The sequence below is a fragment of the Delphinapterus leucas genome, chromosome 1 (assembly GCF_059928025.1).
Source record: "Delphinapterus leucas isolate spDelLeu-1000000601 "Yukka" chromosome 1, BTC_Dleu_Yukka2, whole genome shotgun sequence".
Lineage (NCBI taxonomy): Eukaryota > Metazoa > Chordata > Mammalia > Artiodactyla > Monodontidae > Delphinapterus > Delphinapterus leucas.
The window spans coordinates 147,500,263-147,522,017 of record NC_143129.1 but is presented as its reverse complement, the minus strand read 5'-3'; the positions used below and the strand labels follow the sequence as shown (position 1 = coordinate 147,522,017).

At 37.0% G+C, this 21,755-nt stretch overlaps 1 protein-coding gene across 6 annotated transcripts in view; it reads left to right on the top strand.

Annotated features, from left to right (window-relative positions):
* The window catches only part of OSBPL9 (oxysterol binding protein like 9), a 167,824-nt gene that overhangs the window by 76,887 nt on the left and 69,182 nt on the right, over positions 1–21,755 (top strand). For all 6 annotated transcript variants that reach the window (XM_022575670.2, XM_022575671.2, XM_022575669.2 and 3 more), the window contains one exon: positions 21,309–21,385. In XM_022575670.2, the coding sequence (XP_022431378.2) occupies positions 21,309–21,385 (77 nt within the window). Of the gene's footprint in view, positions 1–21,308; positions 21,386–21,755 lie in introns of those variants that run through there.

Sequence of the window (21,755 nt, the reverse complement as noted above, 5' to 3'; positions counted from 1 at the left end):
CGAATAGGCAATGGACTAAAGTCTTAGGGGCCAAAGTCTAAGGAGTGTCCTGTTAATGATAAAGATTTACTGTTTTCAGCATGCCTAATGATTTCTCAATTTTATTATGTTTATAAAATTTATGTTAATTGTCACTCCTATTGGCACTTTAATTTTTCTGTTTTTCTACTAATTAAAATAATGGTAGGGCTTCCCTGGTGGCGCAGTGGTTGAGAGTCCGCCTGCCGGTGCAGGGGTTATGGGTTCGTGCCCCGGTCCAGGAGGATCCCACATGCCGCGGAGCGGCTGGGCCCGTGGGCCATGGCCGCTGAGCCTGCGCGTCCGGAGCCTGTGCTCCGCAACGGGAAAGGCCACAACAGTGAGAGGCCCGCGTACCGCAAAAAAAAAAAAAAAAAAAGTTGGAGTTAAAATAGTTAGGACACATATTCTGCAGGAGCTAAAATTATTAGGATATAGTTACATACAAATTTGGTGAGAATTTTCAGTTACCAGGAATAACTTGACTTGGAAGCATGTGGTTGTAGAATGAATTGAAAATAACCCATTAATCTACATCGGATTTTCATTGTCTGTTTTGACGGAATCAAAGATATCCAGTTGCCCAATACAATGCTGACTCTGTCCAGGAGAAGCACAGTATTACTTCAGATAGTCAAAGCAGAAGTTGTGGCGGAGAAAGCCTTTTGTAAATATTTGCTTGTATTTTATTCAGCAGTTTGGAGACTTCAGCTAAAACAGTTCATAAATCTTTGGGGGAGCCAGTTATGGCAGCTTTAAAGGTTACTAAGCAAAACTAATGATTTGTTAGGAAATCCAACCTATTTTTAGATTCCAAATAGAAAACATGGAACCATACACTGAATAATGAAATCAGTGCAATCATTATTCCTCATTTAACAAATATTTATTGAACACTTATTTGCCTGGCATAATTCTAGGGGCTTGGGATACATAAATAAATGAAGCAAGTAAAGATCCCTGCCTTTGTGGAGTTTACATTTCAGTGACAGGAGACAGACAGTAAATAATAAACACATATAAATATATACAAACATATGTATGTAAAAATATACACATTTACACATATATAAATATATATAAAAGAAGGGAGACGTACAGTGAAGAAAAGAAAATGTACAGCAGGATATGGGGAACAGGGAATGCTGGGTTGGGGGGCCAGGTTTTAGTGTATGCTGGTCAGGAGGCTTCATTGAGAAAGTATCATTTGAGAAGATGACGATTATCATTTGTCTGGTAATTATGAGTATCAGTTAGTTGCTAAGAACATGTCAGGCTTTGTGAATTAAGAAAATATGCATCAGATTGGGAAAATAACCATTTCCCCAAACAAAAAAAATTAGTGAGAAGAATGACATTGTTTTACATTTTTGTAAATCTTTTAAATGTCTGGTTTAATAGAAGATGGCTGGATTCTCATATCTGCTTCTACATTCAGTCTTTCGTGATATGTTGTTTTGGTTGAACTATATTTAGAAAATATAGCCTATACAGATATATGAGCTAGATATAGCTAGAAAAGGGAGGAGGAGTATTTTAATAGCCTTTTCAGATAATGTGAATATTCTTCTTTGATACTTGACCAAAACTCAACAAGTGATAGTTTCTTAAAGGTTAGTTGCAGTGTGGAATCTGAAACTATAACAATGAAATTTATATATGAAAATACTCTATTACATTTAAATCCATTGGTCTGTCTGGCATTTTGAATGGATCTTTCACCCTATGTATGATTCTGTAACATCATGCATTGGTCATATACAAATCTTCCAAGTATTGACACATTTCATTGTATCACATAAAAAATTATATTTGTTGATATTGTCCCAAACTCATCAGAAAAGTCTTTAAGTATTGAAAATCCGTCAAAGTCATAGTGGCTGGTGAATACAGCTTTTCTAAAATGCTAAATGTTTGCTTGGAAGCCTGAATTCTATAATTGGCAACAAATACTGTCAAATGACAGGTTATTTTCAGGGAAATGTCTGCCAAATACCCCAGTGTGAATAATAGAGTTTGTCAGTTGTTCTGTCAAGTAAAAATCATATTCCATGAGAAAAGAGTTGCTTAGTTCACAATTCAGACAATTGCATAAGTGCTTTTCCTTGAAATAATCATTATACTTTGATATGCAGCAGCAGTGCTTTATGTTTACTTCCCACTTGTCACACAGACTATTTAAAAAGCATATACTCAAGGGTCAAGATGTAATAGTAATTTACTATTTCTTCAAGGGCATTCTTGAGTGAAACAGGAATTTTTTTTTTTTCTTCTAGTACATGGTGGTGAAGAATATAATGACTATAAGTTCAGTTTGGTGCCATGGCCTCCATTTGTGCTGAGGTGCCAGCAGTTTCACCACCATTGCTCTTGCACCATTGGTGCCAATGTCAACATAGTGAAAAACACAGATAACGTTTTAGTATTGTCATGAAAACAGTTTTGCCCTAAGGACCCCTTGACCTCCTTGTACTCCCAGTGTTGTTATGTATGTTATTTCACCCGATTTTCACAGTAGACCTTTGAGGTGGTTGGTGGTGTTTACCCCTTTTTAAATTTGTGTATATAACTAGTTATTAAGTCCTGTCCTCCTGAGGTCACACAAAAGTAGTGAAACTGGGACTTGAATCCAAGTTTTCTGATTAGAGTTTTGGGCTCTTGTTTTTCTCTGTTTCATATACTATCTCCAAAGTGGAAAATTTATACTGTTATCTCTTGAGAAGGACTTTGTCTAGTAAGAAGGGCATGGGATGAAGCTTATTTAACAGGGCTAGGGTTGCTTGAAGCCGAGAGACTTAATTTTTACTGGCTCCTTTCTCAGTGGTATATCATTGCAAAACACCGAACTTTTCTGTTTCTCTATTCTGGAAAATAAGGAAAATAACAATACCTATCTCATGTAGCTGTTCTGAGCATTTAATTAGTTACTATGTGTATGTTTAGACATAAGTGTCAGACAGTGCTGACACATTAAGTGCTCAGTAGAGTTAGCTTTTATTATTTCACAGATAGAGACAGGACTCAGGCATTTCAGTGGAAGGAACAACTTGAGCAAAAGCTGGGAATTGTGAGTCATGTTAATAGTAAGTACAGTGTAACTGAAATGTAATGGTTTGTGGAGGAGTATGTTGGGAAGTAAGAAAAGGTAGATTTGGATCTGCCAAATTGCTGGACTAGAGCAGTAAACTCAAAGTTGGGCCCCTAATGCCTAAGACAATGACTGGTATATGGCATGTATTTATATACTACCTGAGCATGGGAACATTTGAGTAAATTAAAAGAAGGAGGGAGCAGATCCCTTTATCATGAGGAACATATATGGAGAAGGTGACATTTCAGTGTAGCACAGAAGAATGTATAGGATGCTAATAGGCAGGTATCAGAGGCTCTTAGAATGGGTGAAGATAACACCTCACTAAACAGTACGCTACTCAACCAAGTGATTGTACTTTCCAAGAGACTAAATTGCTTGAGATCACAGATTGTCTTATCCTTGCTCATAACTCCAACATAGTACCTGGTGCATATTGGGGCTCAGTAGGTATTTGAGTAGTGTCTCAGCATTTAATCTTATAAATATGGTTTTGCATAATGTTTTCATTTCACAACAACTTTCAGAGAAAAGAAGGGCTTCCTGATTATAGAGGCTAATTCTTCTTTTTGCTTCAGTTACAAGACAGGCAAATAAACACTTCCTTTTACAAACAAGCAGTAGTTTATTCATACCTTGTTATATGTCTTAAAGGAGAAGAAAATATGACGAGGAGGACAGATTCCTAAATAGTGGGATCAGGAATGGTAAGGTATAGGAGTTTTGGAAACTTGTTTAAAAATCTACTTTAAATATGTATAATGTAGGAAATGTAAATAGATATGTAATAAAAGAGCTAAGATTATAGAATCCTGAAAATGTAAGTATTTTACTTACTGGATGAACGTTGTTTCTCTTTCTGTGTGCCTTATATTGTTTCTATATAAGCCAGGCATTATTGGGAATTAGGAGTTACCAATAATCTCTTCCCTACTTATTTTCTCTGACTAATCATTTATCAGATTATTAGTAGAACTTGTTTTCCCTTAAGGCTGTATGTGATAATAATAACATAATTTTTTTTTTTTTTTTGCGGTACGTGGGCCTCTCACTGTTGTGGCCTCTCCCGTTGTGGAGCACAGGCTCCGGACGTGCAGGCTCAGCGGCCATGGCTCACGGGCCCAGCTGCTCCTTGGCATGTGGGATCTTCCCGAACTGGGGCACGAACCCGTGTCCCCTGTATCGGCAGGCGGACTCCCAACCACTGCGCCACCAGGGAAGCCCAACATACATTTTTTAATTTTATTGAAGTATAGTTGGTTTACAATGTTGTGTTAATTTCTGTTATACAGCAAAGCGATTTAGTTATACATATATATATTCTTTTTCATTATGGTTTATCACAGGCTATTGAGTATAGTTTCCTGTGCTATACAGTAGGATCTTGTTTATCCATCCTATGTATAATAGTTTGCATCTGCTACCCAAATTCCCACTCCTTCCTTCCCCCTCTCCCCCTCGGCAACCACAAATCTGTTCTCCATATCTGTGAGTCTAACATGCTGATATTTTAGTTTATGTCAGGTACTGTGGTAAATATTGTACAGATTAATTATCTCATTTAAACCTCACAACAACCTTATGAAGTCTAGGTATTATTGTCATGCCCATAGGTAGTATTACCATACCCAGATTATAGATGAGGAGAGTAAACCTCAGAGAGTTTAAGTGAGTTGCCAAGGGCTGGGTGAATAAGGGAAAAGCTGGGTATCAGAGCCCTTCTTAGCCTTTACACTATACAGTTTAAGAGATACTGAAAAGCAATAGCTTTGTGGGGCTTAGAGAAGTGTTTTCCAAACCATGGATGGCAATCCATTAGAGGATTGTGAAACCTATTTAGTGGGCCAAGATAAACATTTCTTAAAAAGTAAAGTACAGGGCTTCCCTGGTGGCGCAGTGGTTGAGAGTCCGCCTGCCGATGCAGGGGACACAGGTTCGTGCCCCGGTCCGGGAAGATCCCACATGCCGCAGAGCGGCTGGGCCCGTGAGCCATGGCCGCTGAGCCTGCGCGTCCAGAGCCTGTGCTCCGCAACAGGAGAGGCCACAACAGTGAGAGGCCCGCGTACCGCAAAAAAAAAAAAAACAAAAACAGTGAAGTACAGCAGGGAAAATACCAGTGCTTATGGCATGTAGTAAGGGCATACATTGTTTTGTGAAACTAATGTTCAGTTTTACATGTATATGTGTATGTACACACATATGTGTTTATGTGTTTGTGAACTGAGGCCATGTTATAAATGTATTTCTTATTGTGGGTCACAGCCAAACAAAATTTGGAGCCCACGGGCTAAGAATGGAAAGAGAGCTTGAAAAATGTAATGAAGAGGAAAGGTAGGTGCTAGAGAAGGAATCATAGAGATAAGCTGAATGTATAAATAACATTATAAAAAGAGGGAGGAAGAGTTAACCTATATAGATTTGGGGAAAATAATGTACTATCTATAAGTTGTTTTAACTAATTCATTAAATTGGGCAGGGGTTCATTCAGAGTTAGCAGGGGTTCATTCAGAGTTAGTACAGCTTTAATTTTACTTCTAGAGAGCTGTTTCTGCAGGTGGATTGTGAATTGTGTATATCATTACCATATTTTTATTTCTCTAATCAACAAATAATTTATTATGATTGAATAAAAACCAGATATCTCATTGGTGCTTCATATCCACAAAGATATTTTTCCTATTAGATACAGTAGGGTAGAGGTTTGTTTACTGCCTCTTGAGAGAATGGGAGAAGGTTGGCTAGGTTAGTCAGAAAATAGAATATTGAATTTTCAGCTGGAAGGGACAATTTAGTCCAAGCCTCCATTAAAAAAAAAAAAAAAAAAAACTATCGTAAAAAACACATAACATTGGGCTTCCCTGGTGGCGCAGTGGTTGAGAGTCCGCCTGCTGATGCAGGGCACACGGGTTCGTGCCCCGGTCCGGGAAGATCCCACATCCCACGCTGAGCCTGCGCGTCCAGAGCCTGTGCTCCGCAACGGGAGAGGCCACAACAGTGAGAGGCCCGCGTACCGCATAAAAGAAAAAAAACCAAAACACATAACATTAAATTTATCATCTTGAACTTTTTTTTTTTTTTTGGCTGCGTTGGGTCATCATTGCTGCGCATGGGCTTTCTCTGGTTGTGGTGAGCGGGGGCTACTCTTCATTGCAGTATGTGGGCTTCTCATCATGGTGGCTTCTCTTGTTGCATAGCATGGGCTCTAAGCACGCAGGCTTCAGTAGTTGCAGCATGCGGCCTCAGTAGTTGTGCCTTGTGGGCTCTAGGCAGGCTCAGTAATTGTGGCGCATGGGCTTAATTGCTCCACAGCATGTGGAATCCCCCAGACCAGGGGTCGAAGCCATATCCCCTGCGTTGGCAGGCAGATTCTTAACCACTGCACCACCAGGGAAGTCCCTTAATCATTTTTAAGTGTATAGGTCAGTAGTACATATTCACATTGTAGTGGAGCAGATCTCTAGAACTTTTTCATCTTGTGACACTGAAACTCTATACCTGCTAAACACTAATTCCCTCTCCCTCTTCCCCACCTCCAACCCTTGGTGAACACATTTCTACTTTCTGTTTCTATGATTTTGACCACTTTAAATATTTCATATGAGTAGAATCATACAGTATTTGTCCTTTTGTGACTGGCTTATTTCACTTAGCATAATATCCTCAAAGTTCATCCACGTCATAGCATATGACATGGTTTTCTCCTTTTTAAAGGCTGCACAATATTCCATTATGTGTATCTTTCACATTTTCTTTATCCATTCATCTGTTGATGAACATTTGGGCTGCACCCAGCCCTTGGCTATTGTGAGTAATGCTGTGATGAACATAGATGTGCAAATATCTCTTTGAGATTATGCTTTGAGTATTTGTGGTATATACCCAAAATTTAAATTGCTGGATCATATGGTAATTCTATTTTTAATTTTCTGAGGAACCTCTGTACTGTTTTCCATAGTGGCTGTACCATTTTACATTCCCACCAACAAGGGCTCCAACTTCTCTGCGTCCTTGCCAAGGCGTCTATTTTCTCTTCTTTTGATAGTGGCCATCCAGATGGATGTGAAGGGATTATCTCATTGTAGTTTTTTTTTTTAACGATTTAATTTTATTTATTTTTGGCTGCATTGGGTCTTCATTGCTGCACACGGGTTTTCTCTAGTTGTGGCGAGCAGGGGCTACTCTTTGTTGTGGTGCACGGACTTCTCCTTGCAGTGGCTTCTTTTGTTGCGGAGCACGGGCTCTAGGCGTGTGGGCTTCAGTAGTTGTGGCATGCAGCCTCATTAGTTGTGGCACGCGGGCTCTAGAACACAGCCTCAGTAGTTGTGGCGTGTGGGCTTGGTTGCTCCGTGGCATGTGGAATCTTCCCAGACCAGGGATTGAACCCATATCCCCTGCGTTGGCAGGTAGATACTTATCCACTGCACCGCCAGGGAAGTCCCTCTCATAGTTTTGATTTGCATTTCCTTAATAATTAGTGATATTGAGCATCCTTTTATGTTCTGATTGGCCCCTTGTATGTCTTCTTTGGAGAAATGTCTATTCAAGTCCTTGGCCTGTTTTTTTTTTTTTAACCTTAAAATTTGTTTTGGTTCTGAAGAACATAGGGGCAGGACAGGAATAAAGATGCAGATGTAGAGAATGGACTTGAGGACATGGGGAGGGGGAAGGGTAAGCTGAGACGAAGTGAGAGAGTGGCATGGACGTATATACACTACCAAATGTAAAATAGATAGCTAGTGGGAAGAAGCCGCATAGCACAAGGAGATCAGCTCTGTGCTTTGTGTCCACCTAGAAGGGTGGGATAGGGAGCGTGGGAGGGAGATGCAAGAGGGAGGAGATATGGGGATATATGTATATGTATAGCTGATTCACTTTGTTAGCAGATACTAACAGACCATTGTAAAGCAATTATACTCCAATAAAGATGTTAAAATTTTTTTTAATTGAAGTATAGATGATTTACAATGTTGTGTTGGTTTCTGGTGTACAGCAAAGTGATTCAGTTATACATATATACATACATATTCTTTTTTTTTTTTTTTTGCAGTACATGGTCCTCTCACTGCTGTGGCCTCTCCTGTTGCGGAGCACAGGCTCCGGACGCACAGGCTCAGCGGCCATGGCTCACAGGCCCAGCCGCTCCACGGCATGTGGGATCCTCCCAGACCGGGGCACGAACCCGTGTCCCCTGCATTGGCAGGTGGACTCTCAACCACTGCGCCACCAGGGAAGCCCCATGCATATTCTTTTTCATATTCTTTTCCATTATGGTTTATTACAGGATATTGAATATAGTTCCCTGCGCTATACAGTAGGACCTTGTTTATTTTATATATAGTAGTTTGTATCTGCTAATCCTAAATTTCTAATTTATCCTTCCTCCATCATTTTTCCCCTTTGGTAACCACAAGTTTGTTTTCTATGTTTGTGAGTCTGTTTCTGTTTCGTAAATAAGTTCATTTGTGTCATATTTTAGAGTCCACATATAAGCAATACCACAATGTATTTGTCTTTCTCTTTCTGATTTACTTTACTTAGTATGATGATCTCTGTGTCCATCCATGTTGCTGCAAATGACATTATTTCATTCTTTCTTAATAGCTGAATAGTATTCCACTGTGAATATACCACATCTTTATCCATTCCTCTGTCGATGGACATGTAGGTTGCTTCCATGTCTTGGCTGTTGTAAATAGTGCTGCTGTGAACACTGGGGTGCATGTATCTTTTCAAATTAGAGTTTTCTTCCAGTATGTACCCAGGAGTAGGATTGCTGGATCATGTGGTAACTCTATTTTTAGTTTTTTTAAGAAACTTTCGTACTGTTTTCCATAGTGATAGCTCTGATTTACATTCCCACCAGCAGTGTAGGAGGGTTCCTTTTTCTCCACACCATCTCCAGCATTTATTATTTGTAGACTTTTTAATGATGGCCATTCTGACTGGTGTGAGGTGGTACCTCATTGTGGTTTTGATTTGCATTTCTCTAATAACTAGTGATGTTGAGCATCTTTTCATGCACCTGTTGGCCATGTGTATGTCTTCTTTGGAGAAATGTCTGTTTTGGTCTTCTGCCCATTTTTTGATTGGGTTATTTGTTTTTTTTTGGTATTGATCTGTATGAGCTGTCTGTATATTTTGGAAATTAATTCCTTGTGGGTCGCATCGTTTGCAAGTATTTTCTCCCATTCTGTAGGTTGTCTTTTCATTTTGTATATGGTTTCCTTTGCTGTGCAAAAACTTGTAAGTTTGATTAGGTCCCATTTATTTATTTTTGCTTTTATTTCTATTGCCTTGGGAGACTGAGCTAAGAAAACATTGGTGCGATTTATGTCAGAGGATGTTTTGCCTATATTCTTTTCTAGGAGTTTTATGGTGTCTTATCTTATATTTAAGTCTTTAAGCCACTTGGAGTTTAGTTTTGTGTATGGTGTGAGGGTGTATTTTAACTTCATTGATTTACAAGCAGTTGTCCAGCTTTCCCAACACCACTTGCTGAAGAGACTGTTTTTTCTCCATTGTATGTTCTTGCCTCCTTTGTCGAAGATTAATTGACCATATAGGTGTGTGGGTTTATTTCTGGGCTCTCTAGTCTGTTCCAGTGATCCATATGTCTGTTTTTGTGCCCTAACCACACTTTTTTTTTTTTTTTTTTTTTTTGCGGTACGCGGGCCTCTCACTGTTGTGGCCTCTCCCGTTGCGGAGCACAGGCTCCGGACGTGCAGGCTGGGCCCAGCCGCTCCGCAGCATGTGGGATCTTCCCAGACTGGGGCACGAACCCGTGTCCCCTGCATCGGCAGGCGGACTCTCAACCACTGCGCCACCAGGGAAGAACCTAACCACACTTTTGATTACTGTAACTTTGTAGTATTGTCTGAAGTCTGGGAGGGTTACGCCTCCCGCTTTGTTCCTTTCCCTCAGGATAGCTTTGGCAATTTGGGGCCTTTTATGGTTCCATATAAATTTTAGGATTATTTGTTCTAGTTCTGTGAAAAACATCATGCGTGATTTGATAGGGATCACATTAAATCTGTAGATTGTTTGGGTAGTGTGGCCATTTTAACAATATTAATTCTTCCAATCCAAGAGCAAGGGATATCTTTCCATTTCTTTGAATCATCTTCAGTTTCCTTTATCAATATTTTATAGTTCTCAGCATATAAGTCTTTTTCCTCCTTGGTCAGGTTTATTCCTCAGTATTTCATCTTTTTGATGGGATTTTAAAAGGGATTTTTGGTTTACTTTCCCTTTCTAATACTTTATTGTTAATGTAAAGAAATGCAACAGATTTCTATATGTTAATTTGATATTCTGCTACCTTGCTGAATTTGTTTATCAGTTCTAATAGTTTTTGTGTGGAGTCTTTAGGGTTTTCTGTATATAGTATCATGTCATCTTCATATAATGGCAGTTTTTCCTCTTCCCTTCCAATTTGGATACCTTTTACTTCTTTTTCTTGTTTGATTGCTGTCCTTTGCCCATTTTTTAATCAAGTTGTTGTTGTTGAATTGTAGATGTTCCTTATGTATTCTGGATATTAACCCCTTATCAGATATATGATTTGCAGTTATCTTCTCCTATTCTTTAGGTTGCCTTTTCTCTGTGTTGATTGTTTCCTTTGATGCACATAAATTTTTAAGTTTGTTGTACAGTGGTCCCCCCGTATCACGGGGCTACATTCCAAGACACCCAGTAGATGCCTGAAACCGCAGATAGTACTGAACTCTACATATACTGTGTTTTATCCTATACATACATACCTATGATAAAGTTTAATTTATACATTAGGCACAGTAAGAGATTAAAAACAATAATAATAACATAGAACAATTATAATGATACTGTAATAAAAGTTATATGAATGTGGCCTCTCTCAAAATATATTATTGTACTGTACTCAACTTCTTCCTTTGATGATGTGAGATGATAAAATGCCTAGTGATGAGATGAAGTGAGGTAAATGATGAAGGCATTATGAAGTAACATTAGGCTACCATTGACCTGATGATGCATTGGAAGGAGGATCATCTGCTTAGGGCAGATCATGGAACCATGACAATATTGATTGTTGGGTGTAAGAAGCCCATTATGTCGATGGTTGGGGATCCTGGACAGGACAAAGCAGGACGGTGTGAGATTTCATCAAGCTACTCGGAATGATGCACAGTTTAAAACTTATGAATTGTTTATTTCCATTTAATATTTTAGGACCTGGTTAACCAGGGGGTGGGGGCGTGGGGGAGTAACCGAAACTGCAGAAAGTGAAACTGTGGATAAAGGGGGACTACTGTAGTTCTATTTGTCTATTTTTAAATTTTATTGCCTGTGCTTTTGATATCATATTCAAGAAATCCCAGCAAATCCAATGTTCTAAAGATTTCCCCCTATGTTTTCTTCTAGGAGTTTAATAGTTTTAAGTCTTACATTTAAGTCTTTAAAACATTTTCAGGGAATTCCTTGGCAGTCCAGTGGTTAGGACTCCGTGCTTTCACAGCTGTGGTCCTGGGTTCAGTCCCTGGCCACGGAACTAAGATCCCACAAGATGCACAGAGTGTCAATAACTATGAATTTTCTGTCAGTTTTTGTATATAGTAAGGGTCCATCTTCATTCTTCTGAATGTGGATATCCACTTTTTCCAGCACCATTTGTTGAAGAGACTGTCTTTTCCCCATTGTGTAGTCTTGGCACCCTTGTCAAAAATCATTTGCCCATACATACAAGGGTTTATTTCTGGGCTCTCCTCTGTTCTGTGGGTCTATATGTATATCTTTATGCCAGCGAGCCTATAAGCCATGTGGTGTTGGACTAGAATTGGAGGTATCAATATGAACTCATGATTTTAGACAGATAGATAGATAGATAGATAGGAAGTGCATGAAAAAGAATGGAGGCACGTCAAAAGGAGGAGAACTAGGACTTGTTCTGAGGCACGTGGGGCTTAAAGATGGGAAGGAGGGTAGAGTCGGTGTTAAGATTCGAGGAGGGGGAAAGTATGCCATGAACAGGAAAACAATTCATTTAGAGTGTTTAGGGGCCAATGAGAAGATGGTTTGGTTCATATAAAAGAGGCATGAAATAAAAGATGTGGAAGACCTTTACTGTTAGACAGGGAGGTTAGGTACATTCAGTAGGGTATGGGAGAATGTTAAGGTTTTTGATGGAAGCAGCCTTGCAATATAAGCTCAAATCTGAGTGAGGTGTGCAGGCTGCATTTGAGTTAGCAGAGTTAAGCACATGTACTACTTTTGTGGTGATGTTTTGTTTACAGGCAAGAGACTGTATGAGAGCTTGAACAAGCATGTTGTCAGTAGGGATGGAAAGAAAGGGTAGAGAGAGGGACTATGTCAAGGAAGGATCTGGTGCTTGTTTGTGAGGAGGTGGCAGATTTAAAGGTGATTGCTATTGGTGCCCTGATGGCGGTGAGAATGGCGCCTCACGTCACGTCCCAGACATTTCTCAGTTCAGGCCTCACTCTCACAACCACTTCCTAACTGGACTGCCACCTCTGTTTTTGCCACCTTCAGTTTTCATTGTCCACAGCGCTGCCAGATTGATAATTTTAATATGCAAATTAGACCATGTCACTCTCATGCTTGAAATTCTTCAGGGGCTCCCCATTGTCATAAAGTCCATTCACACTCCTTGGGATGGGATCCTAAACTCTTACCATTTCCTCTTCCCCGTCAGCCTACTGTTCTAGACACATTGAAACCAGTTTCCCAGTTTTCACCCTTTTCATGCTTAAGTGCCTTTGTTAGTGTCTTTCCACTTTCAGGATGTCCTTATCTTTCTCTATTTGACAAACTAATTACTATTCTTCAAGATCTAAACTCCTTAAGGAGTTCTTCCCTGATTTTTCATTCATACCCTTTGGTGGTGACATAAGCTATGTATTTATACAGCTAAATACAAATCTGTCTTTTTTACCAGAATTTTGAGCTCCATGGAGTCAGGGATAAGTTATAATAAATGCTCAACAGTGATGATAATAATAATTACTGCTTATTGAGCACTTACTTTACGCCATTTACCTGTCCAAGTGTTATATCTGGACTAACTCATTTAATCTCTGTAATAACCTTATGGGATAGATTCTATTACTGTCCTCATTTTACAGATGAGAACACTGAGACTTAAAAAGGTTAAGTAACTTGTTGAAAGTCGTATGGTTAATAGACAGCAAAGTTCAGAGTTGAACCTGGACGTTCTGGCTCTGGAGTCCATGTTCTTTAATTTCATATGTCACAGTTGTTTACCATGATATTCTCTAAATGGTGTCTTTTGATGAACCCAAATTGTTAAGTTTGATGTAGCTAAATTTATGTCATTGTCTTTATATCTTGTTTAAGTTTTGTACCCTGTTTAAGAAGCTTTCTTCTATCCCAAAGTTATGACGATATTCTCCTGTTTTACCTTCTGGAAAATGTATTGTTTTTCTTTCATATTTAAGAATTAAGGAATCACCTGGAATTGATTTTTATGTATAGTACAAGGTAGGGTCAAGTTTCATTTTTCCCCCCCTATTGTCCTAGCACCATTTATTGAAAGATTGTTCCTTATTGTTCTTTGGAACCACCCTAACCACAAACCAAGTGTCCACATATATGAGTGGGTCTGTTTCTGGGCTCTGTTCCGTTTCATTGGTTTGCTATTTATCCTAGCTCCAGTACCACTTTTTCTTAATTGTTGTAGCTTTGTAGTAAGACTTTATATGTGATAGAGTAAATCCTCTAAGAATGCTTCTCTCTTTTCAAGAAAGCCTTTGCTATTCTTTATCTTTTGTACCATTTTGTCTTTGTATTGTTTTTTGTTTTTTGGCGTTTTTTGTTTTTTTGGGGGGCCGCACGGCATGGCCTGCAAGATCTTTAGTTCCCCAACCAGGGATTGAACCCATGGCCCCGGCAGTGGAAGTGTGGAGTCCTAACCACTGAACCACCAGGGAATTCCCTGTATTTGTATTTTAGAATCAGCTTGTCAAATTCCCCACAATGCGTTTTGGACTTTTGATTTGCATTGCATTTAATCTATAGATCAATTCGAATATTGTTATAGTATTGAATCTTCCAACCCATGAAACAGTATTTCTGTTTATTTATGTCTTCTTTGATTTATTATAATAATGTCTTTAAAATACAGTTTTTAAAAATTTGAATAATCTCACACAAAAAAGTTGCAAATACAGTACAAAGAACTTTGACCCCCGCCCCAGAACTATTTGAAAGTAAGTTGTTAACTGGATGTCCCATCACCCCTGAACGTTTTATTATTATATATTTCCTGCAAACAAGGAAGTTTTCCTGTATACACACTATGCAACCATTAAAATCAGGAAATTAACATTGGTGCATTAATACCATCTAATCCTTAGACTCTATTCAGGTTTTGCCAGTTGTCCCAATAATGTCCTTTATAGAAAGAGAATCTGGTTCAGAATCACATTTTGCGTTTAGCTGTCATGTCTCTGTAGTCTCCTTCAGTCTGGAACAGTTCCTCAGTCTTTCCTTGACTTTTATGTCCTTGACACTTTTAAAGATTATAAGCTAATTATTTTGTAGAATGTCGCTCAGTTTGTTTTTTCCTGACGTTTCTTCATGATTCAGATTATATATCTGGCCCGAATATCACAGAAGTGATTCTGTGTTTTTATTACAGAATTTCAATTTGTCCCATAACTGATGACATTTACTGTGATAACCTGATTGAGGTGGTACCTGCCAGGCTTTTGTTGTTAAATTTTGTCTTTTTCCCTTCTTAATATTTTGTGGGGAGGTATTTTGAAGCTATGCTGAATCCCATTCCTCAACAAACTTTCAATTTATGTGTATCAGTAGTAACTCATGGTTTCCTGTTTTACTTAACGGATTATAATTCTTTACTATCATTATTTATTTTAATGCTCAAATTGTCCTTGATTTGGCCAGTAGGATTTTCTTTAAGCTGACTTCTGTGTTCTCTTGACATGTTCCTATCATTCTCTGAGTATTTTCTTCCTTACTTTCTGGCACAAAAAAGATGTTCCAGACTAATTTTCTATCTTCCCTGTCCTAGTCCCGGAATCAACCATTTTTCCAAGGATCCTTAGTTCCTCTTAATGGAGAATAGTATTTAGAATCAATACCTGCTGCTAGGTGTACTTATTGCTGTTGGCTGTCATGGTGCCCAGGCCCTCTCAGAGCTAGGAAATGTATGAATGTAATATACATGTGTACATAAATGTGTATTCATGTCCATATTTCCATATGTATTTATTTACATAAATATTGAAAACCATGAGTTCATACTGATACCTCTATTTCCAATCTAACATCACAGAAATCATTCTGGTTTTCTCCCTTACCGCTTTTCTAACTATTAATATTTTCCAACAGTGAGAAACCCTTTATATATATTTACTCATTTGATCAATCCTTCTGTATGTAATTAGTTTCCCATCATCACCCACTTCCTTGTGTGCATGTCACCCTCATTACACTCAGCCTGGTAAACCTTGTGCCAGGCTGACCCCACCCCCGACAATGTGGACTCCTTCCTCACCTTTCTTGGGCTCTGACTCTCCATGCTGCACTTTTCCACTGTGTAGTTTCCCTCTTCATCCTGCTGGCTTTGATACCCCATGCCAGGTTGTCCCTTGGCTTGATGTATGCCCTCCATGTGTTGCTCAGGCTCTGATGTCCTGAGTTGACCCATTTGGTACATACTTTTAACTAAAACAAAGAGCTCATTTGATTTTTCCCTTCTAATGCCCCCTTTCTGTTCCAGAGTTCAATCTAAGATCCCATATTGCATTTAGTTATGAGAGTTCCTTGTTCTTTTCTTGTCTTTCGTGACTTTGACATTTTTGATGAGTATTAGTTATTTTGTAGATTGTCTCTCAGTTTAGGTTTATCTGATATTTTCTCATGATTAGATTGAGATTATGTGTTTTTTGGCAAGAATACTACAGAAGTGATGCCGTTTCCTTCTCAGTGGGTCATATTGTGGGGGGGATAGTATGCATCAAGACATTTGTTACTGGTGATGTTAACCTTGATCACTGGATTAAGGTGGTGTCTGCCAGACATCTCCATCATGAAAGTACTGTTCTTCCCTTCATAGTTGATAAATATATTGGGGGAGATAACTTTGAGACTCTGCTAATATCCTGTTTCTCCTCAAACTTTTGCCCACTGTTTTTAGCTATCAGTATGCCATTGGTGGATCTTGCCTGCAGTAATTATTGCTGTCGCGTTTGTCTAAAGGTGATTTAAAAATTTCTTTCATCCCTATAATACTTATGAATTGTAACTCTTCTGAAGAAAGAGCTGTGCCTTCTTCCCTATTTATTTACTTATTCAAGTCATTTATTTATATCAATATTGCACTCTTAGATATTTATTTTATTCTATGAATTATAATTCAGTACTATCAGTTATTCTGTTGCTCACATTCTTTAGGCTTTGGTTATTGGAACTCCTTCAAGTTGGCTCCTGTTTTGACGTGCCCCCATTCTTTTTCAGTCACTTCCTATGTATGTATGTATCTGTCTAACTATCTAAAACCCTGAGTTCATACTGATACCTCCAATTCTAGTCCAACACCACATGGCTCATTCTAGCCTTCTCCCTTTCCTTATTTGTAATTTTTTTCCCTCGGACAGTGAGAAACCTGGTTCTCATAATCTACAATATATTCACTTGTTTGTAGTTACAGAATTGCTAAACTATACTCCTATGAAAACCAGATTTACAGTATTTGTGCAGTTTTTGTACAGTGTTTGTGTATGGTTATGTTTTGGTTTAGCCTTGCATTATCTAGTTAGAATACTGTTTTCAAAGTTAGTTGGGTTTAATTTTTTCTTCCTCATACCCTTCTTTGTGATTGTCTTATTCATTTGTAATACAGTTAGATTAATTTGTTACTATTTATATTCTGTTCTGGGTTCCCCCTCTCCATCCTGGTTTGATTTAAAATTATTTATTTAGGGGGAGACTGTGTGAAATGTTACTATGGTTCTAAAGAGTCTGAGTATATAAAAAACAATAAATTCAGAGAAGTGTTGCTACCTCTGTATCCCTACTAACTCATTCCTGTTTTCCCTGATTTCCATCCTTTCCCACTGTGCTTTGTAGGTAACCAGTCTCTTTAGTTTATAGTTCATCCTTCTTCTATTTATTTTGCACAAACAAGCAGATGCATGTATATTTTCTTATATCCTCTTCTTTCTTCTTTCTTCTTTTTTTCATTTAATAGTGTATCTGAAAAATCATTCAAAAGTGATCTTCCTTGTTCTCTTTTTTACACCTGCATTGTACTCCATGGTTTATTCAACCACCTTCCTCTGTCTGAGTATTGAGGCTCTTTCCAATATTTTATAATTATAAGCAATGCTACAGTGAATAACCTTGTTCATATGTATTTTTATATTGTTGGATGTTGCTTGATTTTTTGCATACTCAACCAACCTTGTATTTCTGGAATACACTCAACTTCGACTTGACGTATTACAGTTTTATAAAGGACTTTTGCATGTATTTTATTGCATTAGAATTGCCTTAAATTCTTTTCTCTCATAATAGTCTTGTCAGGTTAATATCCAAGTTATGTTGACCTTACAAGAGCTGGGGAGTATTCTTCTTTTTCTATTCTCTGGAATATTTTGTGTTAGATTGGCATTATTTCTTCCTTAAATGTTTGACAGAGTGCTCTGGTGAAACTTTCTGGGCCTGGAGTTTTCTTAGTGGGATGATTTTTCAATTATTTTTATATAGAGTATTTTTGATCTACCAAGGGCACTTTCCTGTGGTCTTATCTAATAGTTACAGAACTATCCAAATTTTAAAATTTCTTCTTGTGGAAGTTTTGGTAGGCTGTAAAGAAAATTTTCCATTTAATTAAATTTTTCATTTCTATCATCATGGAGTTATTCATAACATTCTCTTATAAACTTCTGAAAGTGTGCATCTATTGTGATGTCCTCTTTCTCATTCATGATGTTAATGACCTGAGTCACCTCCTCCTATCAGTCTTGCTAGAAGTTCATCAATTTCATTAGTTATTTCAGGTAACCAACTTTAGGCTTTATTGATCTATCTTATTGTTTGCTCTCTACTTGCTTGATTTGTGTTCCTTATCATTTCCTTTCTACTTATTTTGAATTTAATTTCCTGTTATTTCAACCTTTTTGCTTTTCTAAATGTATGCATTTAAGGCTATAAATTTCGCTTTATGCACTGCTTTAAACTGCATCCAACAGTTTTCAATATGTCATGTTTTCATTTATGCAGTTTCAAATATTTTCTGATTTCTAGTGAGATATTTTTCTTTGACCAATAGATTATTTAGTGGTTTTTAAAAACTTTTTTCCAAATACATGAGTATTTTCTAATTTATATTCTTATAGCTGATTTCTAGCTTACATTTTCACTGTTAATATACTGTGTGTGATTTAACTCCTTTGAAATTTGTTAAGACTTCTTTAGGGTCCATTATGTGGTCAGTTTTTTGAAATAGTCTGTATGTGCTAGAAAAGAATGTCTCTTTTACACTTTGTGTGCACAGAGTTCTATATATGCCCATTGGATCAAGTTTATTCATCAGGAATTGTTCAGATCTTCTAGGTTCTTACTAATTTTTCTGTCTGCTTGATCTATTGGTTAATGAGAGAGATGTGTTAAAAACATGTATGTATATATTTCATGTTATTTTAGTTACATATAAATTTATATCTTCCTGATTAATTGAACACTTGTATTTACAAAGTGAGTCTCTTGAAGACTTTTTGTGATAATGTCTATTTTATGTGATTTAAATAACATCACCTTTTGGGAGTTAGTGTTTCTATGGTATATCTTTTTCTATACTCTTATTTTCAATACTTCTGTACCCTTATATTTAATAAGTATCTCTTGTAAGCATCATATAAAATCTTGTTTAAAAACCTTTCTTTTTTAGTTGGAGCATTTAGTTCATTTACATTTAATTTAATTATTGATGTTTTTAGGCTTAAAAATTTACCATTTTACCATCTTTCCTTTTTGTCTTACATATTCTGTTTCTTTTTTCTCCTTTTTGTCAATTTTTGGATTATTTTTTATTATTGGATTGTAACATTTTATTATTTTGGAAGTTAAACACTTAAAAAAAAAAACCCTTTCAGTGATTACTCTAAAAATTATGACAAAATCCTTCAATTGTCAAAACCAAATGTTAATTGGTAATTTTATCTTCTTTCCAAACAATGTAAGAACCTTAGAATTCTTTAACTCCATTTCCCCTTTCCCAGTCTATTTGCAGTTGTTTTGCATTTTAATTTTGTATGCATTTATTTAAAACCTCACAAGATATTATCATTTTATATAGTCAATATTCACTTAGTTTTACCCATGTACTTATCATTTTTGTTACTCTACATTTTTTCCTGCTTCTACCACTTTCCATTAGACATTATTCTCTATGCATGGAGAATACCTTTACAAATTTTCTTTAATAAATATATGATGGTGACAAATTCTCTGATTTTTGTTTGTCTGAAAATGACGTTGTTTCATCTTAATTCCTGAAAGATATTTTTCATTAAATTCTGGATTGGAAGTTATTTTCTTTTAGCCATTAAGTATAGTACTGTGTTGTCTTCTGGTCCCCACTGTTTCTTTTGAGACCTAGGACAATTTAATTGTCGCTTTTTTGAAAGTAATCTGTCCTCCTTTCTCTCTCTGTTCCCCACCCCCCACCCCCACTACAACTATTTTTAAGATATTTCCTCTATCTTTGGTTTGCAGTAAGTTTTCCTGGGATGTGCCTAGCTGTAGGGTTTTGTTTGTTTGTTTTTGATTTATTCTGCTTAGAATTCTTAGGACTTCTGAAATCTGTGGCTTAATGTCTTTCATCTGTTTTGAAAAATTCTTAGCCAGATAGTGTTTCTATTCCATTCTCTCTTTTGTTTCTTTTTGGTATTCCAATCACATGCACATTACACCCTCTTACTCTCTACGTTGCTCTCCCTTTCTTCTATATTTTCTATCTCTTTGACTCATTGCCTTTTGTTCTGAAGAGTTTCTTCTGATCTCTATTCCAGTTCTCTCACGGTTTCTTAGTTGATTTAATCTGTTGTAAGACTCATCCATTGAGTTCTTAATTTTGCTTATTATGTTTTTCAATTTTACAATTTATATTCAATTATTTAAAAAACTTATATCATTTATAAAATGGTTTCTAAGTCTCTGTCAAAGTTTCCAGTCTTTTGTTGAATGTATTAAGCTAAGTTACTTTTAAAGTGTGGGATTGTTCAGATATCTGGAGCTCTTGTTCATCTGTTTCTATTGTCATGTGATTCTCATTTATGTGTGCTTGTCTCCTTGTATATCTTTGGTTATCTTTGCTTATGTGCTAGACATTGTATTTAAAATTGTTTCTAGAAATAATTTGGCAGCTGAGATTATGTTATCTTTCTACAGAAAAGACTTTCATTTGCTTTTGCTAGCTAGGTGCTTAGAGTCACTAAAAACCTGGGGGAGTTTTAATCCATTTCAGGCATCAAGATTTTTCTGGCCACCCACATGACTGAGCAATTTTTTTAATTGTTTTATTCTTAATTCCAAGGTGCAACCCTTTGAGGTCCCAATCAAAACTTGAGCTATTTGCCAAAGCCACCACTCTTGGTGGGCCCTGGTCTCCAATTTTTGGCCTGATAAGACTTTTTTTTTTTAATAGAGTTTATTTTTTAGAGTAGTTTTAAGTTCACAGAAGAATTGAGCAGAAGGCACATGGAGTTCCCATATGCCCCCTGCCCACACATACTGACAAGGCTTTTAAGAAATTGCTCAATCTACAACTTCTCTCCTGGAATGTACAATGCCTCCAGGAGGAAAGTGGCCCTATATACCAGGCCTATCTTCTAGATGTTTGTCTTTTCCTAGATTTTGGCCTGTTAATTCTTTACTACCTTGTTGTTTTCTGATGCCTTCAAAACAGTTATTTTTAATAATTATTTTAGCTTTTCTGATTATTCTCAGTGGGAATGTAGCCTGCTATTATTGAACACATTTATTCCCTTTGATATAAATGGCTGTACTTTTGGAAAGGATAGAAAGATAAATCTATTAAGGAAATGACACAACCAGAAACCTTTTCTATTAGCATCATGGCTTTAAATTTTTGCTTCCAAATATGGAGATATATTGTAGAAATTAAGGTTTTAATTTTTATAAACTTTTATTCCAGCTCGTGATGCTGATGAGCGAGAGAAGTGGATCCATGCCTTAGAAGAAACTATTCTTCGACATACTCTTCAGCTTCAAGTAAGAGTCTTTACATGGCTTCTGGATAGTTCATTAGGGTTTTTTTGTTTGTTTTCTTTTTTTTTTTAAAATAACTGTTAGGATGTAAGGAAAACTTTTAATTTCTGAGTTGTTTATTTTTGCCTTTACAGTGTTATAATATATAGTAAAGTTATAGTCATTTTCTTCTGCTTAAAATACTGATTTTTGTCTAGAAACAAGACAGTGCAAGGCAATGTTGAAAGTGAAATGCTATGTTAAAATTAAAATGTGCCAAGTTCATTTTTAAAATTTAGTATCTATAGTTGGTTATTGGTATAGCCAAATTATATAATAATGCACAATAATAGATAAGTGCTGAGAAGTTAACCTACTTTTCTTGTTACAGGAT